At 41.7% G+C, this 22,005-nt stretch overlaps 1 protein-coding gene across 2 annotated transcripts in view; it reads right to left on the reverse strand.

Annotated features, from left to right (window-relative positions):
• Positions 1–21,019, reverse strand: part of LOC308087699 (arf-GAP with coiled-coil, ANK repeat and PH domain-containing protein 2-like) — a 94,846-nt gene extending 73,827 nt beyond the window's left edge. For both annotated transcript variants that reach the window (XM_080431772.1, XM_080431771.1), the window contains exon 1: positions 20,628–21,019. In XM_080431772.1, coding sequence (XP_080287898.1) covers positions 20,628–20,680 — 53 coding nt within the window. In that variant the 5' untranslated portion in view covers positions 20,681–21,019. The remainder of the gene's footprint in view (positions 1–20,627) is intronic.
• Positions 21,020–22,005: the final 986 nt, after the last annotated feature.

The following is a 22,005-nucleotide window of genomic DNA, read 5'->3' on the forward strand; positions in this document are numbered from 1 at the left end:
GTGTGTGTGTGTGTGTGTGTGTGTGTGTGTGTGTGTATGTGTGTGTGTGTGTGTGTGTGTGTGTGTGTGTGTGTGTGTATGTATGTGTGTGTGTGGCTTGAATACGAGAAACAGTCGGGGATGAGAGACACCCAGTGTAACAGCAGGTGGGCACTAGTCTCTGAGCCGCCTCCAGCTGTTTCTCTCACCCGTCTCGTCTCACGCTGACAGCCTGCAACATCTGCTCTCTCTGTGTCTGGGAAAAACAACACCCAGCCATCCAGCTAGGGTGGATGTCCTCACTACAATGTGAATGCAGTTAAGGTTGCATAAAATACTGCATGGTGCCTACAATAAAACTGTAGAACTTTGAAAACAGTATACAGTAACACATCTAACATTACGGTTCGGTATGTGATACAGCAATCAAAACCAAAATGCATTGATTGAGTGCATTGGTTTTCACTTAAAACATCTAACTTCATAAAGTATGATTGATTGATTGATTAATTGAATACTGTATTAGTCAGAAATGTAAACAGCACAAGGTACAGACAGACATTAAGGCTAAAAGGATAACACAAAAAAGTCCTGGGGACTTGTTTCCATTGTGGAAACATTGTGATTGCTCTGAACACATACAGTTGTACAGCTACAAGCCTACAACAAGCTGACCCATCTTCTGCAGTGGGCTCAAACAAAGCTCTAGGCATTTATACTGTACTCTATACAGTACATTGGCTAACTGACAGCATCCTGTGTCCAGCAGTGTGAGCCTGTAGAAATGTCAGGAGCTGTGAGCCAAGAGGCTCACATACAGTTGTACAGCTACAAGCCTACAACAAGCTGACCCATCTTCTGCAGTGGGCTCAAACAAAGCTCTAGGCATTTATACTGTACTCTATACAGTACATTGGCTAACTGACAGCATCCTGTGTCCAGCAGTGTGAGCCTGTAGAAATGTCAGGAGCTGTGAGCCAAGAGGCTCACACACACAGCCTGTGAGACATTCCAAATGAGCCAGAAATCTGGCTCACATGGGGTTGTCTTGCACAGTATAAGTTGGGTTCAGAAGCAGTGCCATATGATTCAACGTTAAACTAAATATAATATAGCCGTTTGCCGCAGCAAATACGTAACATTGCTGGATGAAAAATATAATTCACACATTTTCTCCTCAATGGCTCTGTTCCATAGGTCATTGCTTCTGAACCATTTTCATGTCAAGGACCCCCAAATACATCATGTGCATTTGGCCACGTCCCCAGACGCCACTTTGAGAACCAGTCAGTGCCATAGATACTGTAAAGGACTGTTCCCACATTGAGATGAATGTAACGGGTAGTACGTAACGCTTGTGTGAGAAGTGTCTAAACTAAAGCATGTGAGACTAGGCATTTGGGGATGTATTTGGGCCAAACATCTGTATGTGCTCTCATCCATCTGTACTAGGCTGGCAGACCATCTCATTTAACACTGCTCTGGTCGCCTCTTTCTCTCTTTCTCTCTCTGCACACAGGCTTGAGGCTTCATTTTTTGATTAGTTATTTCATGCATGAACTTCATGGATTTCATGCATGGACTAACTTACAGGACTTCTTGATGCAACATTACATTACATGAACATAATAAAATAACTAATCAAATAATGAAGGTCTCCCCATTCATTAGAAGGAGTGTTTTCAATGAAATGAATATCAAATATTGAATTAAGCAACTTAAAAACTGCCTGGGGTGCACGTGTACACAAAAGCCTGAGTAGACAAGAAAACAAGAACATGACCCCAGAAGTGTTTTAAAGTGAAATTCCCATTTAAGTGGTTGAACCACGGCTAATAATCCGGCATCCGAGACCAGCACCTATTAACACAGGACACCGACATGTAAATACATTACCTGGTGTAATTAATGGCTTTACATGCCAGTGGGAAAGGGGCTTATGACAGACAGACACAGTTGTAGAAGTTGGACAAACTGTAGCTCTCTAGTGTGCCTCACTGGAGTAGTGAATGGTACAAGTGGTGAGTATGTTTGTTTTCCTTTGGAAGAGGGAGGGGCTGCACATGTCTTGTTTCACTGTGTGGGCTGCCTTGCTGAGCAGCACTGAGAATATTACAAATATTTTACACAATTTAAGCTGTATTTTTCTCCACGCTACAGTATATAGAATTTTGTCTATAATGATCAGAGACCCACCCTCAATACAACATGTACTGTATCATTATTATACTTGTAATATATATTACGATACAATAACAGTGCTTGTCCTGCACTGCGCTGAGGCCCTGGTTTATACAGTACCATGCCGGTCTGTGTGCACTGTGACAGTCTAAGTTATAATTATGTTCGCAAATGTCATTAAGTCAGAATCTTGTTAGAGACGCTGGTCTTGCACGATTAAAGTGAGACAGTGAGACATGATCCCTCTCTCTCCACTGCACAGTGCTTAGCGTTTGTGCCTCATCAGCAAACGATTGATGCTGACTTTGCAAGCGACTGAAGATTTCAAGCTCATTCCTGGATAACAACGTGACCTCACCAGGGCTGGGCTATATGGACATATGGACATACAGTATCATCAGATATCTTTGAAATCAGATATATATACCTCTCGATAATGATATTGTGGATATTTACACAATGAGATGTTTTAAATAAATAATCATCAGTAATGCCTGAGGCAAATAATAGAATGGCTAGAACAGTGAGGTCACTCAGTTCATTTTCATCACTTTAGTACTGTAAAGCTCTGATCATGATTTGGGGCCGAGTATGTGTGTGTGTGTGTGTGTGTGTGTGTGTGTGTGTGTGTGTGTGTGTGTGTGTGTGTGTGTGTGTGTGTGTGTGTGTGTGTGTGTGTGTGTGTGTGTGTGTGTGTGTGTGTGTGTGTGTGTGTGTGTGTGTGGGGGGGGGGGGGGGCACCTGCCCTCTCAAAATTCTGTGCACAGCCCTAACATGTATGGATCTTTTATAGACCAGCTGTCATGAGATGAGCACCGAGCTCTGCGTTTCTCCTCCCTCGCCTGTCAGCTCTAACAACGGAACCTAGCAAGTTCACACTTTGGGGCGTGATGTGCATGCGATAGAGGTGATCCATGTTCATATACTGCAACCCTAGCATCCTTATTCTGGGCATGTCATAGTAGGTAGGTGAACATTTGGCAAAAATATCAGATGTAGATCTGCTATTTTTGCTATTTTATATACAAGAAAGTAGTATAGACACGGTTTAAGTGATAAACCTTCTCACTACAACAGACAATTTTTAAGTGAGCTTCTGGGAACTCAGATTACCTCAAATAAGACTTCACACCTCTCTCACACCCACCCACATTATGTCTCAGTCAGAAACATTGTGAATTTGCTGCTGTGCGCCAGGAGTGGAAAACAAAATGAGCCTAACCTTTGTGCTGAATGAGAGCAGGACAGAAAGCAACTGTGGTTCGGCAAGAAGAGAGATATCAAATCTGAGGAATTATGTAGGCATAAATGTGTGCACATGCCTGGCGATATCTTTAAAATATCGATATGTAATACACAGGTCTAACGTAAGCCATGTAACACTAACCATTGTGAAGAAGCTAATGGTGATCTTTGTGAACAAATTAGCAGTCTGTCCAAAAAATTGTCACTGCAAAAACAGTGCTATTCTTAGACGCAGCTTAGGGTGCTTCTCAAGTGACAATGACCTGAATGGCTTGGCCTTTGAAAGGACAAGGATAGCTGGGGTTGTTCAAGAGCACATGCTAAACTAAACCAGTGTTCCTCAACACCAGTCCAAGCCTTAGGAACCCGTAGCACTGTTGGTCCTAAACAGGGACTGGTTTGGTTAACTGCATAGCATGGTTGAGTGCAATTACTTAGTCCAACGCCATTCACTACCTGATGGAATAGAAAGCTAGCAATAGACTGAGAGCTGGGAACCACTGAACTCAACAGTGGAAGGAATAACAATAACAAATAGTGCAGTTGACACAGTTGACAGCAGGATAGTAGATGAACACCAAAGAGAATGACACAAACAAGTGACAGTTGCAGCCTAGCAGAAGAAAATGAAAAAGTAGCTGCTGGGGATTCCAAATAACAAAAAGCTAATGCAGGAGACTTAGAACCCAGCCTCTGTGAATAGACAAAAGTCTAGTTTCCCTCCCTGGCTGATGGCTGTGAGATAGACGTACGTGCTGCTCATCAGGGGATGGCTGAGCTCGGAGGAGCGCAGATGGAGCTGTCACCGCTCACGTCACGTTTACTGAACAGAATACAACCCCAGGGATCAGCCCACTCTAGGGGTGCAACAGTTAATCAAACTGTTCGATTTAATCAATTAAGAAATAGTGAATAATCGACAATTTTGGGCATGTCATGTATTTTGGGCATGTCATTATAGGTGAACATTTTCAAATAAAAGAATAGTTACATAGCCGATCTACAAGCTTGGAGTCGCAACGCATTGTGAGCTTGAGATAGATAGGACATAAGGGGTTAATCAATTTGTTGAGAGTGAAATAAAATAGAACATGAAATAAAATAGAACACTGGTAGACACAGAAAGAGTAAAAACTGGGCCAATGGTTCCCTGTTCTCTTTAATTTAGACCAAGCTGCAGTGCACACTAAGTCAATGTATTTTATGAATCACCCAGACTCCTAACAGTATACAGGATAATCTACACATTATCTGGGAGGACTTCCATAATTTTCACTTTCTATATTATTAGACGTCACCTTTGATTTAGGGTCAGTTATCAATGAGATGACGATCTGAGTTCAAAAGTAGTACAAGCTTCAATTGCTGGATCACCAATATTATAAGTAAGTAACCCACAGTAAGGCCATGCAATGTCAGAGGCTTAATAACAGCACAGTCTGTTGGAACAGTGGTAGGTCTTGGATCAGCCTTCCTGAACAGACTTAGGCCTAAGCTAACAGACGCACACAAATGTCAGGAGGATTATAATAGAGCAAGACCTAATAGTATACCAACAAATAAAGCAAGCTGGTCAACAATTAAACTAGAGCTATCAAATAAATACAAATACTATAGGCTTTAGGGAGAAATTCACAATTGAGTTTAAAATACATGTTCGATTAGTAGGTATGGCTACTGCTCATTGTTTTAGAATGTCAACTCAACCAAAGGGAGTGCACGCTGGCGGTCTTCAACACCGGACAGAAGAATCCAGGGATTGCTTAAGGACGCCACAAGTCTGAAACACTTCCGCATGATGTGACATTACTGACGCACCATTTGTATCTTTATTTTAGCCTTTTGTCAACCAGCCTGGAGGAGCGTCCATGCTCGAGCACGCTGTATTTGTTATGTTGTACTGCTGAAATAATAGTGGGATTAATATACCTGTCTGGTAGGCTGCATGAGTCAATAATTCAAGTTTGTCATTACATTCAAGTAGAACTACCTGTGTAAGAGGTGAAATATTGGGCCACTCTGCAATAGTTTATAGCTGACAACCTGTCCAAAGTCAGTTAAACTCTTAGACAACCTTGCGATAAATAAATGTTCCGACAATCGGCGGCGAGTGCCCTGTTGTGGATAGAACTGGAATACTGACCAGTTCTTACATTACATGCATTATATGCACCATTTTCTAATAAAATATTATAACGGTAGAATATAATTGAAAATCTGCCAATTTGAAAGAAAGTGGAATGTAATTTCTGAGGTCAGTTGAAAGCCCTAAATACGAAAAAAAAATATATTAAATTACTCTTTCACTGAGTGTCGCATCGTAGGGATAAACATTGTATTGTATACTGACTGTAACTGAATAGGGATGTTCTACACATCCAACATGGGAACTAAGATGTGTGGACTCACTGCTATAGGCAAATAGAGGCAACCTCCACATACTGTAGCAATTAGCCCTGGCAATGTCAGCTTAACGGTTAACCCAATTCTCAAAGGACCAGTCCATTCTCAAGTCTTTCTGTCCGTCTAGCCATGAGAACATGACTGGTTGCCGTTAATCTCTGAGGCCTGCTGAGTTTTGGACTTGTGAAAGTGCTGACAAGGGGATAAGAGAAGAAGAAGAAGAGAGAGAGAGGGAGGGAGAGAGCGAGAGATCTGACAGTGTGGAAATCTGGGCCGGTTGCCGCGTAGAGATGACCTTGGAGCATGTCCAGTGAGTCTGAATAATGAGCAGGAAGAGGGAAAGAGAGAGCCTGTACTGTACATAATGAAAAGAGAGAGAGAAGTGGAAAAAAGTGATGTTTACAGTTTCCATCTGAAAACAACACATCCCTATAATAAATCATGACAAAAGATAGCCAGTTAACTAACACACACACACACACACACACACACACACACACACACACACACACACACACACACACACACACACACACACACACACACACACACACACACACACACACACACACACACACACACACACACACACACACACACACACACACACACACACAGAGAAAAGAACACACTAATGAGCAAAAGAGCTTCAGGGAACCAGTGGCAGACTTCAGCCCAGGAACTCTCTGATACCAACTGGCTGCTGCATCACGCCGGTTAACCCTTTAAGCTCCGACTAGTTTTACTGGAGAAGCAGGAAGCCAACTGCCTTGCTCAATGGCACTTGTTGCCCTTAAGGGATGGAAGAGGTGTTACTTCCAAAGTTTCCCCCTCCAGATACGGATTCCTATTCAGCCACTGTGAAGTGTGAATGCTGCCTTTGCTATCTTAAAGGGTTAAGATAGCATTCTACATTTTACAAGAAACTTTTTTTTAGCTTTCTAATAATAAATAACCCAGTTGCAATTCCTGCATTAGACCTTATCTCAACTAATCATGTTTCTGTTGCTCAATAAGAAACCATAATGTTTAACACTTTATTTATCAACACATTCATTGATGCATTTCTCAAATCCACCACCAACAGAACTTATCACCTAAAAGTCAGGCAAGGGCAGCCTTACTTCTCCATACACACCAAGGTCCTTCATTCAAGCACTGGAGTTATCCACACACCTTGGTATGTAACCAACTCTAACTCTCTTATCGTGCAGTATGAAAGCTGATATTCACAGAGAGAAAGCAGCTTTGTTTTCAGCTTTGATTCTCTCTGCTGTTTAGACCCAAACATAAGATACTGCAGTCGTTTTCCACAATGTCAGCTGCACAATTAGAGAGGCATGAAGGAAGTGTGCTTTCATCTCTCTGTTGATTCAATACAAATATCCAAAGCATAGCTCACTTTTTCTCTGACCTGGATCTAGGGGCAACAGTTTTGGAGATTGCTGTGGAAGGCTGGAAGCTGTTGGAGAGGATGGGGGGGTGAGAACTTTTGGAAAGGGAAGAGAGGGAGAAAGCCGCACTGAGCGACGGTGCTGCAAACAGCAAATCATGTCATGCTCCTTTGCCAGTCAGAACAGCTTTTCCTATTTACCTCTCAGGACTTTTGAGAGGCCAGAAACATTCATGCACAGGACGCTTTGCCACAGGAAATGTTCAAATGCTAGGAAAAGTTGATTCCTTAAGCTTTTGTTGCACACTGCTAAATGCCAAATGCTAGAAGACCAGGAATTGTTAACCAGCAAATGTAAATTCTGTATCTTAATTATCTACTCATCATGCCAATTGAAACAGGTGAAGTGTCATTGCCCACATAACACATAGGGAGATTGCCAGAACATCTTCTCCAAAACAAAAGGTGACAGTTCTAAAAGGGCAAAAACATTACAGTGCAAACCCTTCCAACAGAAGACTTGGATTATGCAGCATGAGCTGTATTACTTTTATGGTAATGTCGCGCCTATTTGGGAGCTCTAAGAAATGGTCACTCATCATTGTCTTTGGTCGTTTTGGAAACTTCACCTCCATTTCAAATACCATAAGAGAGACAGGGAGACCCCTGGTACTGAATAAACACTCAAGAGCAATGAATACTATGGGAATATAGAGCTATGTAACACTTATCTTAAAAAAAATATATAACTTAAACCACCTTTAATGTCTTCCTGGCAGGCTCCCAAACACTTCTCACCACTGTGATGCAGTACAGTGTTATCTCCACGTGTCATTACAGAGTCATAGACGATTGAGCCCATATGTTCTGATAAACGTGGTGATGGCTGATAAGAAGGTGCCTGCCTGGGGGTGAGGAGATGCAGGTTAGGTATTCTGTTGTCTCCATGAAGGGATCCTGACCAAACACCCTATCTTACTCCTCATCTAAAAATAAGGAGCGCTTGTCGCCAGAGTGCCAGACGGGCCGGGGGGAGGTATGTGGAGAGGAGGCGATCTTCCGCTGAGCTCCAGCCGTCACACAACTCATTCCAACAGGCAGTAGGAAGATACAGTCATATGCCATGGTGTCATGCAAATTGTCTTTTATGGTACATTTTAGTAAGGGCAATCTCAACAACTAATGACCTCCTCAGTCTGGTACTGGCAGTTTTGTCGTTGCTATGCCTTATCGATTAATTTACACAGGGAATAGAACCCATAACCCAAGCCCACTGTTAGTACTATGCTCTCTTGGTCGTCCTTAGACGAGACCTCAAGAGTGTTTCCAGTCATTTTGATCCTCCATGTGTCAGGCAGCAGGCTAGATCGCCAGTACTTTTCGCCCCTTCATCTTTCTTTAGTACGTCCAGGTCTGTTGCTGTGGGCTGCCCCAATGATCGATGCCTGAGTGTGTGTTCACTCCCACAGCACAAGTTTGCTGGCTGGCGCTCCTCTTCCAACTCATCCTTGTTTAGGGTGCTCTGATCAGGATTTTTGGGTCAGTATACCAATCTTACCAAACCTACACACTACACGGGGAAAACACAAAACCATAAGCATGGCAGTGTTAGTGCTATGCTCTACTGTTTAACCTACCTAGGATAACCCATAACCATTGCAGTGCAGTCTATGCCTTACCGTTACTGATAACCAACAGTGGTAATAGAACCTATAGCCCAAGCAGTGATCGTGCTATGCCTTACCAACTACTCCCTGAGCTGAACAGGACCAACACACTGACCTCTGCATTACAGGCCAGCCAAGGTCTAGCTGTAATCTATGCATCAAAGCTTTCCCTCTTGAAACAAAGCCTGTGTAGGAGGACTGAGGAGAAAAGCAGAGAGGAAACGGCTGAGCGAGATTACTAGCTTTGTCTCGGAATGAAAAAAAAAGAACGCAAATTGAGGAGCCCAAACATCCCGGGTTCAGAGCCGTTTTGGGTGTGAGTGAGAGCGAATGTAGGGGCTATATAAAGACGCATGTGTGGTATGAAGAGACTAGAGCTGCCCATGGAGAAAAAACACTCAGCGAGTGACTGGTGAACCACATCAGTGGGAGCGAGAGGCCAAGTCAGCAGCGCCAAGGGAATGTTTGGGTCCTGGTTCTCTTTCCGTTGACCAGGATCACGCAAGGGCAGGCTCATTCTTAAGGTTAATTTGTACTTGGTTGCACGACTCTTTCAAAGTGCCGCTTGACAAAACAATTTCAACTGAAATAAACTGTTGCGATTAAATATAAATTAGCCATTAGATGACCTACAACAAACCATTGTCTTGTGAAAAACAGTTTTTTTCCAGTGCTGCACTATTGCAATGATGGGACTACATTGTATGATTGTGCCAATCATTATATGCACTGATCATGCGATGAGCTACTATAAAGATAAAAGCGATGACAAATGATATTTCAATGACGTATCCGTATGCCGCCTTGCTTGCATACCCGTATGCACTGCTTACCTCCCAGCTGTTAAATGAAGCACTAGAGAGAACAGACACATCAATGATACACGTGGAGACAATTCATTCTTTTGCAGTGATTCACACAGCAGCATTATCTAAAGACCGTGCACTGTTTGGCAACTACTCACATAGTAGTGAGGCAGCTCTACAGGTTAGTCATCCTCCACACTTCCAACATAATGGAATCCTCTGTGGTGCCCCAGTATCAGTACTTCAAAGACATGATTCAAAAGGCCTACAGCATGTGATCTGAAAGGCGGACAATTCAGGTTGTGTCTTACATGTACCAGGGCCTGTCACAATTATTACATAATCGCAATTATGTGAGATTATTCGCAATTATTATTGCATAATCGTCATCGTCATTTCCATGTTGAAAATTGTTCATATATTTTCAAACATTTAAAAAAATAGTGGAAAACGGCAGATCTACAAGCTCAGAATGCGCCGCGATGCGCCGGCTATTTCCACTATTAATGTTATTTTTTATTCTGTGTATATAGGTGTCATATCTGCCCTGTGCAACTTCAAAGCCTAAAAGGCAAACAGAAATGTAATTTCTATTCATATGTTCCAGTGTTCAACGACAAAAACACAATGAAATCGTTAATAGCAATTATTTGTGTGACAATTAATCGTCAAGTAAAATATCATAATCGTGACAGCCCTACTTAAGTCTTACATGTGATATAATTAGGTTTATATTTCTTCCATCACAGATGATGCAGCAGTTAAAGGTCCATACCGGCGGTCTGGCATGTTTAACCCAACTCACGGTATATTTGAAATGACTGTAAACCATTTTTCAAAGCATACTGTACCATGGCATAGTTTGTTTACTTTTAAGAAAGCTATCGGATACCATTAATTCAGTACAGTATAAAAATCAACTTGCAGAAGATGGTTAAATTTGATTGAAATGGGTCATCCAATACACTTAATATCATTGCATGGCCATTTTTGGTAAAGTTACATTGTCGCATTTTAACGCTTTTAAAGCACGGATATCGGTATATGACAATGGATATAATCAGTTATCAGACATCGGCCAAAAACATTATATTGTGTGCATCCCTACTTTGAAGAGACTATAAACAAATGTAAATTCAAAAACTAAAGCCATAAAAGAAAAGATGGTCTAATGCATGATATGGCCCACGCTGTGCATAGATTAGACAATATTGATGATGGTATGGTATGGTCCTTAAAGATCTCCATCTCCAGACCGAGACGTACATCAGGGCATGCGTCTTCCTCCTACACCTACTACACCAATTGAATTCCCTCTCGTACATTTCTATCTAAATACAGCACATTAGGTGTTGCTCTTCATGGCATCATTTCAGGATGTTTATAAATATCTGGTTTGATGCTTCATCCAGAAAAAGATGCTGAGGGGGAATATTTTAAGAGCAGTTTAATCATATTTTTTGGGCCACATAATCCCCATTACATACAGTGTACACTGCACACACACACACACGTCCTCATTTCACCACAGGGCTCAGAACACAGTGGTAGCCTATCACGCAACTAGGGATGCAGGGTGCTGCTCAAGGGTACGATCCATCGATATGGATTGAACAGCCTCACTTTGGCTGTTGGAGGGGATCGCATCATCTAACAAACAGGTGACACTTGTATTAATAAAGAGCTTAGTGCCTTTGACAACATTGGCTACTATCTTGATTCCTTTTTCAGTAATGATTCCGAAGTCCAGCAAGCGACATGCCATTCTTTTAGATGGGACCACACAGCTAGTATAAGTCACTGTTGTCAGCCGGTTGTTTCAATTGCAAACGGAAAGGATTACATGCTTTTTAAATGTATTCTTCTGTCTGCCGTTAACGGGACACCCCCCACCCCTCTCTGAACAGAGCTGGTGGATGGACTAAACCAGTGGTGTCCAAACTTTTTTCAAAGGGGGCCAAATTAGAAAATATGAAAACACCCAAGGGCCAGCTTGCTCGCGCGCAGAGCGCGCACGCGCGAACATTTTCGATTATAGGCGGATTTTGGGCAAAATATGTGCGGTTTTCAGGCGGATTTGGGGCGTTTTTGGGCGTTTTATTGTTACTTTATTTCGGTTTTAGGGTTAAGCAAGAGCTAGAGAAGGTGCAGCCATCCTGAGGCGAAGGAGGAAAATGCAACTTTCACTTTTATAAATCTTTTTATTTTTTTGAAGGTGCAGGCGGGCCGTTCATAATACAATTTAGGAATGAAGCCAAGGGCCGTATAAAATTTGTCCTCGGGCCGCAAATGGCCCGCGGGCCGGACTTTGGACACCACTGGACTAAACTGTTGTGTATTTTAACTCTCAGCCTATGCATGGAAAATGGAGGGCAGGGCAAGTCTCCAAGCTCTGACGTCTATCCTGTAATTGTTAGAGTGGGGGCAGTGTTGATATGGGGGGAGGAGGGAGGGGGGGGGTTCCTGCGGCGGTGAAAAACCCACCATTAGATGAACACACTCCTCAGAACAACATCAGCTGAGATGAGATCATTATTTAGAGATCAACAACACTTGATGATAACAAAGGAGCTTGGTAAATCTTGCCTCAGTGTGGCTGAGTAGTTGTGGATATACAGTATGTGTTGGGAGCTGGTGCTGTGATTCAGCTACGGTAACTAGGAAGAATCATGTTTGGTAATACAAACAAAGTGCTTCTACAATGGACCATGTCCTATGGCCACACCCAATAAACTCTGATGATCCTCCATGCCACTGCTCACTGTTACAAAGACAGTACAAGACACGCCCTCCATCAGGGCAGGAAACTATATTTCTCTCCAACCAGCTGGTTAATTTCAAAATTCCAGAGAAAACTTTTTCTCTTCCAAATGTACTGCTGTATTTTTGGGACAGGAAACTTTTTTTCCACACCTTGCCACAGTGGCTTGTTTACCCCAAATTCCCAAACTATTTCCACCGTTCTAACAGCCAGCTAGATTTAAAATATATATATATATATATCAGGTCCTCTGAGTGACGGTTGGTTACCTGCCAAAGTAAAGAAGTAAAGCTTACCACCCACGGCCTAAATTTACCAGCATTTGGCTGATTCCTGGTGGTAATTACCCACCCTGCCCTCAATCCTAAACCCATCAACCTCCAGACACAACTACGCAACAATTTGATGAAATACACAACTAGGATAGTGCTGGGCCTGGCAGCAGTAGTGACACTTTAACCCTTTAAAACCGGGAAATCTGTCATTTTAGCTACAGTGTGTGTGTGTGTAGTGTATATATATATATATATATATATATATATATATATATATATATATATATATATATATATATATATATTAGAGATGGTCCGATCAATCGGCCATGGATCGGATAGGCCCGATATCAATGAAAATAATTTGATCGGTCATTCAAATAAATAGGTCAATTAACCGATCCGATCATGACTTTATCAAGAGTTTGATATCACTCCGGATCCGAAGGTGGCGGTGAAACGCTGGCTGAATAACAGCCGCCTTAAAAGAAGGAAGAAGTGTTTGTTATGATCTCGCTGCACTGCTCTGCTGCACGCACGCAGGTTTGAAAATGTCCGGTGTGGAACTTCTTTAGTTTGTGAGACCGATGCGACACACGCTATGAAAAAGACAACAACGCTGAAATCTGTCGCGCACAGAAAAAAACATTCACTCAGTCTGCGTCAGTGCAGCCTGCAGCCTGTGTGTGTGTGTGTGTGTGTGTGTGTGTGTTCGTTGTGCCTCGTAAAAAAAAAGCAAACAGCAAACAGCTCCTCTTTCAATTTCCCTGGAATGCCAATTTCCCTGTAACATATATATATATAGCACATTGGTTCTTTAAGTGGAGTCTGGGGAACCTCAGGGGTCCTTGGGGGGTACCAGGGGGTCCCCAGCAAAAGTAGTTAATATAGCATCACAATAATGTTAACCACTTTAACCATTATTTTACACTTTGGCGAAAAATCGTGAAAATGTGAGCAAATCTTTGAATATATATTTTTTCTTTTAAAGCGAACATTTTTAGCTCAAGTCTTTGCTTCTGGGAGCCCCTGGAACAAAATGTTTTGAGATGGGGGTCCGCATCCGAATACATATCATTCTGGGGCTCCTTGACATGAAAATGTTTGAGCACCACTGACATTTTTAGAATTGGCCTCAGGTCTTAATGGGTTAAGGTCCTTACACACCGGGAGCATTTATTACATGTGATTAATTTGCATTAATTAAAAATGCTGTTTGTGTCCATGAGTAGGCTACATCTACACTCAATTCTGGGTCCATTATTGTTCTCCCTGTATATACTACCGCTGGGAGAACTCATCGCCGATCACGGAGTGAACTTCCATTTCTATGCTGACGATACCCAGCTGTATCTTTCAGTAGCTCCAGACGACCCCTGTGCTCTAGACCCATTGTTGACCTGTCTGTCCAGTATAAAATGCTGGATGAGTGAGAACTTTCCTAAGCTAAATGAGGATAAAACAGAAGTTCTCATAATTGGCTCCAGTGAGCAGAGAGAATCAATAACAAGTAGACTTGGTAACCTGGCTGTAGAAAGTAACACCACAGTAAAGAACCTGGGGGTTATTATCGATTCTGAATTGAATTTTAATACACACATTAATCATGTCACCAAGATTGCTTTCTTTCATCTTAGAAATATTGCGCGAATTAGAGACTATCTGTCGTTAGACGATGCAAAAACGTTGATCCACGCTTTTGTTTTCTCTCGGCTTGATTACTGCAACGCACTCTACTCTGGCCTGCCAAAGAAAACAACTGACAGATTACAACTTGTTCAAAATGCGGCAGCCAGAATTTTAACTAAAACTAGGATGAGAGAACATATCACTCCAGTTCTAGCTTCACTACACTGGCTCCCGGTTGTTTTTAGGATTGATTTTAAATTTATTTTAATAGTTTATAAAGCTCTAAATGGTCTGGCACCTTCCTACCTCTCTGACTGCCTAGAGAGATATGTTCCAAACCGGGCCCTCAGGTCTTCAAGTGCTGACCTGCTCGAGGTGCCTACAATGACATATAAAAAATACGGTGAAGCAGCATTCTGCTTTTACGGACCGACAGTGTGGAATAAACTCCCATTACACTTAAGACAGGCAGCCTCTGTCGATAGCTTTAAAGCACAGCTCAAGACCTATTACTTCACTCTTGCTTTTAGCTGATTCTTTGGTTGATTTTTAATTCCTCACTGTATTGCCTATTTTAATGTTGTTTTATGCCTTTGCTTTTATTGTCTCCGCCGAAGGTGGAGAATATGTTTTCGCTTTGTTGTCTCCGCCGAAGGTGGAGAATATGTTTTCGCTTTGTGTGAGCAAACATTGTTAGCCAAGCTAACATTGGGCAAGCTCCACGTGACACGTGTCAATTTGTTGACACCAATGCCTCTGATTGGCTAGAGGGACGCGTGACGAAATAAAATTCTATAAATAGGTGTGTCACTTCAAAAAGCCCTTACTTTTTGAAGTGAGGTAAAACAGGATCAATCAGACTTGATTGGAACAGTACCTTCAGTAAGTCCAAGTCACCCGTCTGTGCGTGTGTGTTTCCCTCTGAGAACACCTAACATTGGTCAAGCAAAGGCGCAGAAGGCCAAAGCTAAGAAAGCATACTCATCTACAATTGTAACGTAGAAGAGGACTAGAGTTGAAATGATCCCACAACAAAGCCGAACTCTTAATACGTGTCAATATGTTGACATTAATGTCTCTGATTGGCTAGAGGGACGCATGACGAAATACAATCCTATAATAAAAAGGTGTGTCACTTCAAAAAGCCGTTTACGTTTTTGAAGCGAGGTAAGACAGGATCAATCAGTCTTGATTGGAACAGTATCTTCTAGTCCAAATCACCCGTCCGTGCGTGTGTGTGTCCCTTTGAGAACACCTGACATTGGTCAAGCAAAGGCGCAGAAGGCCAAAGCTAAGAAAGCATACTCATCTACAACAGTAACACAGAAGAGGACTAGAGTTGAATTGATCCCACAACAAGACCGAAATCTTAATACGTATTAATATGTTGACACCAATGCCTTTGATTGGCTAGAGGAATGCATGACGAAATACAATTCTATAAATAGGTGTGTCACTTCAAAAAAACGTTTACGTTTTTGAAGCGAGGTAAGACAGGATCAATCAGTCTTGATTGGAACAGTATCTTCTAGTCCAAATCACCCGTCCGTGCGTGTGTGTGTCCCTCTGAGAACACCTAACATTGGTCAAACAAAGGCGCAGAAGGCCAAAGCTGATCAAACACACCAATCAACTGCTGAAACTGTTCAAGACAATGAAGATGAAGAAGACAGACAAGTATTTGAACAAACCAGTCAATTATGACGACTCCCATATGATAGATTGCTTCAATGTAAACAGAGCATTGCTTCAATTAAACAGAGCTAAGAATCATAAAGAAAGAATGAAATTAATCAGAGACAAAAAATCGCTAAATGACAAAAGACGAAGACTAGCCATGAATGCTTACAATATGACACAGCAAAGATTGCTACAATCTCTGGAAGAAAAAGTAGAAGAGTCTGAAGAGAACATCGAAAGGAAAAAAAGGAACTGGTCAGAGTATTTAAATAATGAAAGACAACATCAACAAGCACATAACACGAGTAAGAAGAAACGATACAGATCACAAGAATTAGAAGTTAATGAAGCTGCTCTCGCATTCTTAAAGAAGATGTCCGAAAGTGGACCCAATTATGTCTGTGGTTCCTGTGAACGAATGCTCTACAGAGAATCAGTGGCAGAGTTTAAACCTGGAAATTATACAGGAACGATAATTAAAAAAAATTTAAACATATTTTTAAACATTAGAAGACAAAATATGATTTTTAAATCATTTTTTTTTTAATAAATATTTCTTTAACATACACCTTTTTATTTAACTACAGTATATATCTTTTACTCTACTGTATCTCATTAGTTATTGCTATGATAATATAATTGCTATAGTCTGCTGGCGGAGACTTGTGCTCCGAGGAGCACATTTTCTAGATTTATTTTATTTTATTTTTGTTTGCTTTATTGTTAAATTGGTTCTAACTGTAATTGTATTCTTGCTCTGTAAAGCACTTTGAGCTGCATTTCATGTCATGAAAGGTGCTATACAAATAAAGTTTATTATTATTATTATTACACAGAATGCGAATATTATGCTGCGATAAAGCGAGTAAGCTAAAGCGACGTAATTTATTTTGAAACCAGGTCAAATTTTCAGCACAATGTTTTAAATATCAACGAAACATTTTCAAGGAACATGTTATGTTTACAATTGGGCCAATGGAGGGCCAAAGTAGACCCCTACATGTGACACACACACACACACACACACACACACACACACACACACACACACACACACACACACACACACACACACACACACACACACACACAATATCCCAACTAAATTCTAAATGTCACAATATCTCTTAACCATTTGCTTACCTGCTAATTGCCATTATTAATGACCAAACAGACAGTGTTTGCAATTAATTAACCTTAAGCTAGCCAGGCATGCCAACAAGCCTCCCATGGGAAAGTATGACCTACGTGTATGTCTTTCAGAGTGCTTCTGCTCATCAGGCACTGTGCTCTGTATCACAGCCAGCTCCAGGGGATGTCAGTGACTCAGGGTAACTAGCCGCTGATACCATTTTGTCCTATGACTTCATATCGTGGCAGTCTGCCAAGATCGGTCACAGCAAAACCAATTAGGGCTAACGACGACGATGTCAATGTTGTTAAAGAGAACAGTGAAGACAAGGGGAAAATCTTACAGCTAATTGTGAAACTTAGGTCAGTCAGTACAGTGCGTGTCTATTATATCACAATATATCGTGTTATAGGCTTATAAAGCCATTTATTGGCAACTTCTTGCCCTCTAACCCTTCAAAGTTATGCCTGTCCAAATGAGGAGACTAAACCAATAAATTCCACCCATCTATCTATCCATTACTATAGTAAGTAACCACAAACTCCACATGAGAAAAGAACTAAACAGGATAGCAGAAACGTGCCATTCTCTGATCACCTATTTTACCTGCTTGGAAACTTCTGTTATAGGCTTATTCAATCAAGAAAACAGACGCCAGATAAGCCATAGACTCTGGGAAGAGAAGCCATGATCCAAATCCTCTGAAGGGAATTTCAAAGTGCATACTTGAAGAGGGGCCAGTAAAACTCCATTATTATACTGTACCAATCCATGGTCTCTTTGAGAGTGGAAAAATAACTAAAAAAGGTACCACGGTTCAAATTAAGCCAGATCACTTTTTGCACAAGCATCTTGCTGCGAGCATGCTCTACAGCCATATATGACTTCCCATCTAAAACAGGGATGAGAGGGGTTAAAAAATGTGGGGTGTACCAAATTACCACTTGAAATAAACCCTCTCCACATTTGGGGGCTCCATATTCTCTGGCACACAGTTGAAAGTAAAAACACCAAAATGGAAACAGATGTGGAGCATTATATGCATGTGCAGTTAGTCCACTCCACACTCATATTTTTTTATCTATTTTCTCTTTCTCTGTCGTTCTCTCGTCACGTTGGAATATTATGTGAATCCTACTATTTCCATAGACTGTACTTTGTCAGCAGTCCTGACATAATGGTTCAATGCTGGGTCGCTGTCACTGCGGTCCATATGAACATCAATAAATAAAGTGTTTCTTAGTGGGATTCTTTTTTTCCTTTTCTCTCTCTCTCTTTCCTCTGCCAAAGCATATACTGTACAAGGAGAGGATACAAGCGATGGTGGTCAAAGTGGAAAACTCTTGTGTTTTCCTAAGAATCTTTGGTCAGTCCTGACCCGCTGTGAACTTGAGCGGACACTGAGGTTGCACCACTCTGACTGATGACTTTCGCGAAAAGGTCAAATGTCGCTAGAAAACTGGAAAATAGCCTGCGCTGTAAGCCTGACTGTGTCAGCTGGCTGCTGAGCCATCTGGGAACCAACTTCCTGACTAGCAACAGACACACTCCATCACAACAAGATGGAGAGCAGACACAATGTTATGACTGGAAAAAGATGGCCGACTTTCCAAGGGGGCATCAGAAATACAGACACGTCCCAAATATTCAGGCTTCTCTTGTTTGTTTGTCACACGGTTGGTTGTTTGGGTCTCATAATGCTTAACACAGGACAAGATGTAAGGTATACAGTGCATATATCCCCATGACTTATAGCAATAAGATATACACATCAGTCAGACAATGCCTGTTTATATGCTATTGCATACAACGCTGCAATTTTGGGGACCCTGATAACCAACAACCCTGATATAACAAACTTGGCCAGTTCGAAAATCTTATCTATCTAAAAGTATCTAAAAATGTTAATGTTATGCATTCAGGATATTACTTTTATGGGGAATCATCTGAACTACCAAAAAATGTGTGTCTACTGTATTTGTTCTGTCTGATGTGGCCACTTGAGGATTGCCACCCCGGCCATATCCCACCTGACCTGGTTCATCCTGTTACCTCACTAAAAAGGAAGAGCGCGTGCCTTCTTGAGAATGCAAAGGGGTGGAGTGACATCATTCCTGGAAGCGTCAAAGAGGAAGTTTCCGCCAACCAACGTTTCAGCTGATTGGGGGACGCGCGTCTTTGTTCATCATCGCCATCGTTCAAAGCTGACTCTGGAGGAAATGGCCTCATTGAGGGGAAAAATACCCCTCTTTCCATTTTCCTGCAAACAACTTTCTAACATCTGCTCCTGGTTTTGAGTGAGAGAGGGTGATGCTGGGAGGGAGAGAGGAGTGTGGACACTCTCTCAAAGCTTGGAAAACCCTTCTACAACAGAGGGGTGCAGTCATCATAATCCTTATAAAACGTTAAGCCTCTATGTCAGGGGTCTTCAACAGGGGGTCCGGGACCCTAGGGGGTCCTCAAAGTTACTACAGGGGGTCCGCCAAATCTTTGTGTGATGGGGAACATTAGCCACATTAGCCGCAAATAGCTGATCTACAAGCTCACAATGCCTCGCAGTCTTGCAGAGCAAGGCGTTGTGTTGTAGATCGGCTATTTTCTGAGATTTGGTGTAGAGGGAAAAAAGAGCAGACCAAGTACAGAGCCAATGGTCAAGTTGACTAAATATTGACGGTTTAAAGGGTTAACTATCTGAATATACACTTTAGCATGAATCCAACTATCTATGAAAGCTATGAAAAGGTTTAATCTGCAACACGATTTTATACAATATGTAGTGGGGGTCCCTGCTTCATCTGTCTCTCAGCTAGGGGGTCCTTGCGCTGGAAAAGGTTGAAGACCCCTGCTCTATGTGACACATTAGAGTACACATTAACTGTAAACTGTTTATTACAATGTGTTTGGGTAAACAATTTGGTGCAATGTCATTCTAACCAAAATGTTAAAACCTGGGGTCTTAGAAATAAGCTAGGAATAGGCTTGACATAGCCCCTTTCGGAACCCTGTATACCATTTTTGTATCCCAAATACACAAACAGGTATACAGGGTTCCGAAAGGGGCTAAAGCTTGACACTGAAATGACAGTCACTGCAAAACAAAGCTGACAGCTCCAAACAAGCCTTGATTTTTTTTTTTTTTACAATGATCAGAGAATGGCAGTCTGTGCTCCCCTGCATTCATATTTAATATAATTTCCAATCTGTACATAATTTATATAGAGTCTACCAACAGGCACTGAACCAGCTGATTATTACTGGTCAAACCAAAGGGTCAACTTGTATTATTTGCCAACTTAACCCATTATTACCAGCCTTCTTGACAGTCCCACAGCTCTTCTTTAGACAAAAATAGAAAACTGGCAAGCGGGCAACCACCTGATTAGCTTGCCAAGTAGCTAGCTGGGACACCTTTGCCCCCCAACATATGTATAAATAAATAAATAAGCAAACAGGAACAAAGCACCAATGCCACTCACCTGAACCTCGGAGAGTCCTTCAGACATTCCTCAAAATCCACAGTTATCTTCATGTTGTCTTGGTTGTTGAGTTAAACCACAGACTGGAGCACTTTGATGAAGGTCTGTAGTAATCCAGGCTGAGTAGCTGAGTAGTTAGCCTGCCCTGCTAACACATACACACACACACGCGCGCGCACACACACTGGGCTCCTGGCTCCAACACCCGGGTCCAGCGCCTGACTGACTGTCACACACACAGCTAGCCAGCTAGCCTGTGTGGCTAGCCTGCTAAAATAACAGTCACAATAGGCACCACACACACACAACTGAAGGGTAAACGCGTGGAAGCTAAAGCCCAGACTGTGTTCTCTGAAGCGGCTGCAGTGAGAGCATAACTACTCGGTCATATGTGGGTGGAGAGGAGAGGCTCTGGCTTTTCTTTCACACAAATGCAACCTCCACTACGGGCTGGGCTCTACGTCCCATAGCCCGACGGGACGGGACGGTCCGCCGCACTGTGATTGGTTACTTGTTTGGGACGAGGGGTTTACTTTGGTGCGAGTTTGTGGAGGAGCCGGACCGGGACCCCTACAGTATGTATGTAGTACATATGTAGTAGAAGAAAAAAGTCTGCGGTCAAGTAGCCTACATACTATCTATCACTATGTACTTGACCACAGACTTTTTTCTTCTATTTTCTTTTTCGAAGACAGAAGGAGATAAGATAAGGGGAACCCCCTATGACACCTGGGATTCCCCAGACGGATACAAGAAGAGTGGGCCAGTGTAAAATTTGCTATCTGTGCAAAATGTAAAAAAATATATATAACTTTGATTTTATTTTAGTAATGTAAAGTAAACATGATTTGAACATGCATGCACAGTACATCATCATCAGACTTAAATGTACCCTTCTTGTTTATGTCCAAAATTATTGGATTTACACGTTTTGTAGATTTTTTTTTACAATTATATAAATATTAGACCTTAAATGTCAAATGTTCAAGCATGTTCTAATCATGTAGGCTATACTTTACATGACTGTTTTCCAAATATTTTATGTTTTAACATTTTGGACTAAATAGCCAATTTTACATCGAGGTGCCCTATAGCCCATCCCTGTTACCCCCCACTGGGGGTAACACACTTTAAGAAGTTGAACCTCATGTAGGCCCGTATATTAACCTCATGTAGGTCGTATATTATAAGTTATAATATACGATATAGAGAGTTATAATATATAACTCTTGAAAAATGGTGGGCAATACACTCAAGCCCAGTACTTTAGTCAATAGTCCTGGTCAAATATTACTTTACAAGTTAAGTTTCTTAGTCACCTATTCAAAAGTAGGCCTATATATTAAAGTGCATTTTCTTTTTAATATCAATGCATTGC

The sequence above is a fragment of the Gymnoscopelus braueri genome, assembly GCF_963280865.1.
Source record: "Gymnoscopelus braueri genome assembly, chromosome: 6".
Taxonomy (NCBI): domain Eukaryota; kingdom Metazoa; phylum Chordata; class Actinopteri; order Myctophiformes; family Myctophidae; genus Gymnoscopelus; species Gymnoscopelus braueri.